Here is an 8,764-nt window from a genome sequence, read left to right on the forward strand (position 1 = left end):
CTCCTCCTCCGTTTCGAGACCACTGGAACTGGAGCCACTGGAACTGGGACCACTGGACTCGGGACCATCGGAACTGGGAACACTGGACTCGGGACCACCGGTACTGAGGTCACCGGAACTGAGACCCTCTTCATGGCCTCTCGCTCCTGCAGGCGAGCGAGACCCTCCACCATACCCTCAAAAGTGCTGCAGTCATACGCCCTTCTCAGTACCCAATCCATGGGCTCGTCAAGGGCATAAAAGAAAAGGTCCTTGAGGGGCTCCTCATTAAGACCCAGTCCCTCTGCTGCACTAAGGAATTTGACCGCGAACTTCCTTAGATCAGTTCCCTGCTGGCGGAGCGCAATCAATGATTGAACACGAAGAATGCGTTCATACTGTTGGCATGAGACCGGGGGAACAAGTGGATGCTGGGACTTCCTCTGCTGAGTTTTTGACATGGTCGGATCGTTCTGTCACGGGAAACTAAGAAAACAAGGAAAACTCAAGTGCAGAGGAAAGGGATTTTTAATAAACAAAAGAACAACGTAAAACAAACACCCACGAGGGGGAAAACATTACAAAATACCAAACAACAACTTCAAACGGGTCACGGGGAAACGGGAGACGTGTACAAGACAACGATCCGACACAGACTGCAAACACAAAGGAACTTATAAAAGGGACAAATCAGGCAGGTAATGAGGAACAACAGGTGGGGCAAATGAAACCAATAATAAGATAACAAGGAGGGTGGGGTCAAAACAATGACAGGAACACAAACACCACATGTGCTACACAAGACAGGACAGGCATGTGACAGGGATAATGTATTGCGAGGCGGTTGTTATAGCGAATACAACCCCGTCTTGAATCAGCCTGAAGGGGTTGTATTGCAATGACCTATTATCCAACTGCGTGAGACTTTTGTGTGCATGTGCTTGTCAAATAATGTCAAACATTTTGTTAAAGCTTATAACATCTTTGACAAAATAAAAAAAAACAACAACACAAGTTTGTGAGTGTGTGCATCTGTGAGTGTAGTGTAGAGAACAAGTTCTGACGTTCGAACAAATCTTGTTAAGTTTTCTGATTTGTATTGTTCATTATTTTTTATAAATTATTTATTGTTCTGACAGCTCAGGTCCCTTTAAAAAAAAAAATATATATATATACATCTTTTTGTGCACTTTATTTTAAAAAAGCCTATATATTTGGCAGATGTAAAGCATATATATGTATGTTTTTTTGTGTTAGTCCACTTATTTTATTTTATTTTATTACTTTAACAGCTCAGGGATGTTCAAGGAGCAACCTGTTGTTTGTGCACTTTCGGGAAATTTTTTGCACTGTAAATTTGCACTGTCAGTTCTGTTTTTGAATAAAGGGTTGAAAATTAATACTTTTTTTTTATCCGATTCATCGATTAATAATAAAAAAAAATCAACAGATTAATTACTTATTAAAAGACTCGTTAGTTGCAGCCCTAGAAATGTTTTCTAATAATATCTTTGTAGATTTCTATGTTCATCATTTCATTGGGTAACTGTTGAGCAGCTTTTTTTGTTGAAAGCTTGACCACTTTCTTTGACACATCAGTTCCTACACTTCTTGAGTGCTCGAGTAGTGTTGTAAAATGGATGGTTCGGGTCCTCATGATTGGCTGAATTGCTTTTCTAAGCCACTGTAAAACTCTTAAAACATAACAAACACCTGGGACCTCATTACATCATTAGCCCCTTTCACACATAGTCCTCACTGGTGAATTAAGAGATCGTTTGTGAACAGGACTTTTTTTTAAATACTGGTAAATCAGTTTAGCCAAATAGCCAATTTACCTATTTATTTATTTATCACATAATTGATTTCGGTGCATCCCTAGTTGAACTATCTGTTTTATAATTTAAAACCTACACCTGGAGAAGATTAAATAAAAGATGACTGTAATGCTGAACTTTACATGACTAGTGGACAAAGTTTACAAAGATCTTGAATCTGCTCAAAGTACGCCCAAAGATGTTGGATGAATATATATAAATATATAATGTATGAATAATCTTATATACTGGTAATGTGGTAATAAAAATGTATTCTTACAGGTGCTGATGAACCCATATTAAAAACAGAGGTCAGAAAGTCCGCTGAGTGGGTCCCGACTGAGGACATACACCTACTGCTGGATCAGCTGGTCAAAAGAATAGGCCGTTGGTTTTGGCAAAGGCCACATCTGTCCAAAGGTGAGACCAACAACAAGAACGAAATGGAAATAACATTGCTTAAAAACATGAAGAGCTCAGTCAAATTATTAGTGTCAATGATGAGCAAAGTGTAAAACACAGCGGATTGACAATGAATGTTTAGCAATGAATAAATGTTCATGGGCATCCAGAGAATATCATAGTAACAGCAAGAAATGCTGTGTATTTAATGGTAACATGACCTTACATGAACTACCTTTCTCAAAATCTTTGAGAAAGATTCAAAAAGTTTGTGAATGTCTATAAGGACAAACGTGACCAATCAACTGTCTTCTGAAAACTTTAACAGAATGCCTGGATATTCTTGAGAAACTTAATGACAGAGGGTCAGGGATCACCTTAGATGCCATTTTACATCATGACTGGTTTAAAGCCCTGGCAGCCTGAAGGGTCGTCTCCGCCCTGGTCGCCTGCCACTGCCTGCTCCACCCTGGTCGCCTGCTCTGCCTGATCCGCCCTGGTCTCCTGAACTGTCTGGTCCACCCTGTAGCCCTGAAACACCAGGTCCGCCTGGTCCCCCTGAACCGTCTGCTCCGCCCTGGCCGCCTGAAGGGTCGTCTCCGCCCTGGTCGCCTGCCACTGCCTGCTCCGCCCTGGCCGCCTGCACTGCCTGCTCCACCCTGGTCGCCTGCTCTGCCTGATCCGCCCTTGTCGCCTGAACTGCCTGATCCGCCCTGGTCGCCTGCTCTGCCTGATCCACCCTTGTCGCCTGGGGATCAGGCAGAACAGGCGACAAGGGCGGATCAGGCAGAACAGGCGACCAGGGCGGATCAGGCAGAGCAGGCGACCAGGGCGGAGCAGGTGACCAGGGCGGATCAGGCAGAGCAGGCGACCAGGACGGATCAGGCAGTTCAGGCGACAAGGGCGGATCAGGCAGAACAGGCGACAAGGGCGGATCAGGCAGAACAGGCGACCAGGAAGGATCAGGCAGTTCAGGCGACCAGGGCGGTTCAGGCAGAGCAGGCGACAAGGGCGGATCAGGCAGAACAGGCGACCAGGAAGGATCAGGCAGTTCAGGCGACCAGGGCGGTTCAGGCGGATCAGGCGACCAGGACGGAGCAGCCAGAGCAGGCTGTGCAGGATACTAGGGCGGTTCAGGCGACCAGGGCGGATCAGGCAGTTCAGGCGACAGCACAGCCTGATCCGCCCTTGTCGCCTGCACTGCCTGATCCGCCCTTGTCGCCTGCACAGCCTGAACCGCCCTGGCCTCCCGCCGCTCCACAGGCCTGGCCCTCCATCTCACCCCTGGGTCCGCCTCCGCTCCACCACCCTCCTGGACTGTTTTCATGAGGAGCTTCTGGAATCCGCTCCTTAAGTGGGGGGCTATGTCATGATTCCTGTCTTGTGTTCTCCTTGTCTTGTGTGGACTTTTATTTCCTGTTCTGTGCCAGGTTTTGTAGTCCTTTGTAGTTTTTCTTGTTTATTAGGCTCTCCAGGTGTTTCTAATTAGCCCCGCCCCCTTGTTATCTTGTTTAGCTTGTTTGCCTGTGTATTTAAACCTCTGTGCTTCAGTTGTTGGTTGTCGGTCGTTGTAGCTTGTAGCTGTTTCCATGTTCCTGTCCTGAGTTCCGTGTTCCATTGTTTGCCCTGGATTTCCTGTTTGTTTCATTAAATTAGTGTTTGCATATGGATTCTCTCTCTGTTTCGTCCTTGCCTCATTGTAATAACAGGCCACCAGGGCATCATACAGACTTTATCAAAGAATTTGCTGACTTTCAGAGTTAGTACTGGCTGCAGATAAAGTCCTAATTGTTGGAAAAAAAGATGCATTGGGATTGGCATTTAAAGACATTCTTAACTCTATTGGAGTTAGACAACACGTGTCAGGACCTACTCATTGTCGTAATCATACACTAGGGATGGGCATTCGATTACATTTTCTTAGTCGATCGTCGGGAGAATTAACGATCGACTATCGATTAATCATTAATATTTTTATATTGAAATTCATTATTTCTTTAACTTTTTATAAATTAAAAAATGCAATGAAAATACAAAAATACAGTTTGTTTGTCCTCGATGAGATCTTCATTACAAGAAGATCAACTTGTGGCAGTGAAACTGGACGTTCGGTAGACTTGAAGATTCCTGCGGTGCTCTAAACCAGCGGAACCTGCAGCTGCGAGCCGGCGTTCTTAAACAGAGACCCATGGCCACTTCATCCGTTTTCTGTGATCGGATAGCTATCCGCTCGTGAAAAGACCAAATCTAAATGCCCTCCGAAACGCATTCGAGACGGATTTAAATCCGATCGCTCAAACCACTTTATACTTTATATCTGAGACGCATTCCAGACGAAACTGGACAAGAGTAAATGCATCTGGTTGTTGAAACCACATATGTAAATTTGACTTATCCCAAAAATGATAAGAAATAAACGTGTGAGAGCGTGTTATAGGCTATATGTCATGTTATATCCAGATATGACGACGCTACTTCAACACGCATCACCACAGATGAGCATCTAACTGTTATTCATCAAGCCAACGTGCAAACTATCGCAAATCAAAGTGAAAGTCATTCATCAACACACAATCATCTTCATTAAAAGTAAAGAACCGAAATGATCTTACCAGGGCTGTTGCCGCAATATCTTGTTGCGGTCTTTGATTTAGAAATTTTCGCTGATGATCATTAAAATGCAGCTCATATCAGTTGCTTTCGATGACGTGCAACAATTTAAATATGCATATAGTGCGGGAATTCAAGATCGGATTTATATCCGTTTTGCAAAAACACATTTATGTGACCAGGTGTAAATGAAATTGTTTTGATAAATCAGATAGCTATCCGATCTGAGAAAACGCATGAAGTTCCCATAGAACTTCTGCACCAGTCTACTGATTTCTGTTGAGAAAGATAAGCATGTTGACATGATCTGGGATCAGACGCGACCGCAACCTGGTGACAGCCAGTCCAGCCGCCGAAAACACCTGCTCTGAGGGGACTGACGTGACCGGGATGCACAGGTACCTCCGCGCTAAAATTAATTCCATTGCTTCAAGACTCACACTACGCAACGCAACCTGCATTAGTTTAATCGATAACAAATAAACGTGATCGACGAAATTCTTAACGATCAATTATCGATCGTCGATTAATCATGCCCATCCCTATCATACACTAGATCTAATATTATCACACGGAATCAGTGTTGATGCCGTTGAAATTCTGCAGCAGAGCGATGACATCTCAGTTCATTATCTAGTCTCGTGTAAACTTCATTTAGCCAAGGCTGCAAAGCCGACTCCGTGTTACAAATATGTTAGACCTATCACTTCTGCCACCAAAGATTGCTTTATTAATAATCTTCCTGATCAGTTTCATCATCTCAGCATCCCAGATAGCTTAGGAGAACTCGATATTGCGACAGAAACTTTTAACTTTCTCTTTAGACACATTTGCTCCGTTGCGCTTAAAGAAGATTAAGTGTCTCTGCTGTCTGAACATAAAATAGCATTTCATGATTATTGCCGCTAGATGGCCTTAACGAGATAGAGGACATTAACTAGAACATTGAGAAAAGTATTAAGGAGAAGGCCGGGTGCTCTTAAATTCCTTAAAATCGAATGTGACATCAGCATGATAATGACACTGAGGAGAAGACTTGAGGCTTTAAATACAAGATTTAATGCATTAATACAAAATCGATTGAGAAATGAAGACGATGACAACAATTTGTCAACACAACACAACACAATTGACAGGTTGGTTTTCTACACCTTTAATGTACGTTAATGTAATTCAAATTTCACGCCAAAATCTAAATAAGCTAAACAGGTAAGATATTTTAAGTTAATGTGTATTTTTATTTCATTTTGATCCCTATCAACTTTAACCCTTGTATGGTGTTCGGGTCTGTAGGACCCGTTTTCACTTTTTGTCAAAAGAAAAAAGATATGATTAATAATTTTTTCAACCTCAGACTCATTTTCTGTGAAGAATATCAGAACACATTTTCAATGACCACACACTGTACACTGTGTGTGTGTGTGTGTGTGTGTGTGTGTGTGTGTGTGTGTGTGTGTGTGTGAGTGTGTGAGTGTGTGCGTGTGTGCGTGTGTGTGTGTGTGTGTGTGTGTGTGTGTGCATGTGAGAGAGAGATTGTGTGTAATTGTGAGAGAGTGAACTACCCCTGCCGTTCCCGCACAAGGTTGCAATTCTTAAATGTGATCTAAACAAAACAAAGGGAAAACATTAACCATATATGCTGTTTATATTGCTTGTACTTGGGATGAAGTAAACATCTGTTGAGTATTTTAACATAAATTGTTTGATTATGTTGAATTAAAAACCCAGAAATGCAGCGGGTCAACCAGACCCACGAACACTGGCTGAGTAACAAAAATATGAACACACAAGGGTTAAAAGCAAATCCTTAAGAAATCATTTATTAACATGGTACCAAGTATATCGTAAGAATGGATTTACAGCAGTACAGTCCTTCATTATCGTTGATCATTTCTCATAACATGTCCAAACCTCCACAGCAGTTTACTAAGCTGAAAAATAAGAAAAAATACACATGGATTTAACACTTATAAGACGTACATGCGTTGGGCTTCAAAAATATAACCCACCATGTCTTTGCACGCATTATGAAATAAATGCTTTCTTATCAGACTGAGAATGTTCCAAAGCAACATCCCCGATGAAGCCTCAGCCACGACAAGGAGAAGAGCTGCTAGGCAGAGCATCATTAGGAGTTCTTTCATTGAAAATAGTGGGGAGCATCTCATCACAACACAACGTAAGTGCTTTCTGTTGTGTCTAACGAGACATTATTAAATGTGGTTATTATGTGACCATTATTATCATTATTTGTGATATTCGTATTTGACATCATCTTTTTTTTTCTTTAAACAGGTACAACGGTTAAAAAACGAGTTGTGCCATTTTCAATGGATGAGAGAGCATTTCATCAGAAAATAAGGGAAGCTTTTCCAATAATAGGAGAGGCTGGAATTTAAATCTGCAGAGTTGACAGGAGGAGAAGGGTAATACCTGTTGAGCTGAGCTATAAAAGCATGCCCACAGTTTGGCAGGTCAGCGGTATATGTGAGGCTTAAGGTAAGAACAACAAAGTATTCAACCAAATATATATCCCAAATTAATTATTATGCTATAAAAACAAACATGTTCTTTTTTTTTGCTGATCCTGCATTGCTTTAGCTGGGATGCCATTACTATTGTTACTATTAGTATTCAATTAAAAAGAAAAGTTGTTTGAAAGACTATGCTGCCTTTTTTCTTGACAGAACACATCCAGTTCGGCTGGCACACAACATGAGAGCAGTAATGAGGTGAACTGTCAAAGCAGTACTACTGTAAGGTTTTTCTCACTTTCTTTATTTACATAGATACTCATAAAATCAGAGAGCTAATGTAGATCAGATAAAGACTCATCTGATCTCTTTGCAGCCGCTGTTATCAGTGATGTGGCTGGAACCAGATCCTGGATCTTCATGTAAATGGAGAACTGGAAACCCCTTTTTTGGTTTAAGTTCCCTCATTACATATCAGACCCTCAAATGGTCACTGGGCAGTCCTGACAACAGATCCAACCTCTGATTCCTATTTTGAAGCTTCCCAGAAGACAGTTTTATTGCTCACAGGTTGCTTTTTCATATCTTAGGGGGCTGGAGCTCATTAAGTATCAACTTTGTTTCAGATGGTTCTCATAAAATTGCTTATGAGAAATAAATATACACAAACAAGGTAATTGTTGATGTAAAGTAAAAGAATAGAGCTCTGGAATTAATGTGGATAGCAAAGTATTTGGTTTTGGGAAAAAATAAATGTTTTGTGCTTATCCTGCATTGCTTTTACCGGGATGCTATTAGTATTGTTACTAATTATATTTAATTAAAAAGAAAACTGTTGTTTGAAAGATGATGCTGCCTTTTTGACAGAACACATCCAGTTCGGCTGGCACACAACATGAGAGCAGTAATGAGGTGAACTGTCAAAGCAGTACTACTGTAAGTTTTTCTCACTTTGTGATTCTTCAGATATACATGATACGTTTATTTATTACAATATTGCTTAAGACAAACCACCTCTTTTCAAACTGTGACTGTTTTTTAAAATGTTCATTCTAAAGTGTCAAATATTCATTATTTCTCAGACCTTTTTGTCAGTCAGCAAGAACAACAAAATGAATATGATATTTGACCCTGTAAAAATCTGTATTCTGATTTAGTGTCATTTTGTTGATAGGATCCAATCTGTGGAACCGTAGAAATTTTAGGTAATGCAGGAACAAGTAGCAGGGTAAGTAACCAGCATTCTCATCATCTATCAGGTGAAATATGTACATTTATTTGTAGTTTGCTGTAATGTTTAATTAAAGCATATTAGGTTCTCAAAATAAGATTTTGTTTTGGACTTTGTGATTAACTTTGAATAATGTTATAAACTTAATAAATGTAATGATTTTATTTATCTGTTCATTATGTTAAAAGGATCATCAGCGGCGCCAGTTTGAATCCTTAGAACAAAGGCGAAGAGAGGTTTTTTTCTATTTA

At 40.9% G+C, this 8,764-nt stretch overlaps 1 protein-coding gene across 2 annotated transcripts in view; it reads left to right on the forward strand.

The window, feature by feature from the left end:
* LOC309477880 (uncharacterized protein) overlaps positions 1–7,578 on the forward strand; it is a 70,848-nt gene extending 63,270 nt beyond the window's left edge. Inside the window, exons 5-8 of one of the 2 annotated variants that reach the window (XM_082141368.1) lie at positions 2,079–2,216; positions 6,860–6,987; positions 7,104–7,307; positions 7,496–7,578. In XM_082141368.1, coding sequence (XP_081997494.1) covers positions 2,079–2,099 — 21 coding nt within the window. In that variant the 3' untranslated portion in view covers positions 2,100–2,216; positions 6,860–6,987; positions 7,104–7,307; positions 7,496–7,578. Of the gene's footprint in view, positions 1–2,078; positions 2,217–2,526; positions 2,600–6,859; positions 6,988–7,103; positions 7,308–7,495 lie in introns of those variants that run through there. The other variant, XM_082141369.1, reaches the window with a different exon arrangement.
* The last annotated feature ends 1,186 nt before the right edge of the window (positions 7,579–8,764 follow it).

The sequence above is a fragment of the Leuciscus leuciscus genome (assembly GCF_965113295.1).
Source record: "Leuciscus leuciscus genome assembly, chromosome: 16".
In the NCBI taxonomy this organism is placed as follows: domain Eukaryota; kingdom Metazoa; phylum Chordata; class Actinopteri; order Cypriniformes; family Leuciscidae; genus Leuciscus; species Leuciscus leuciscus.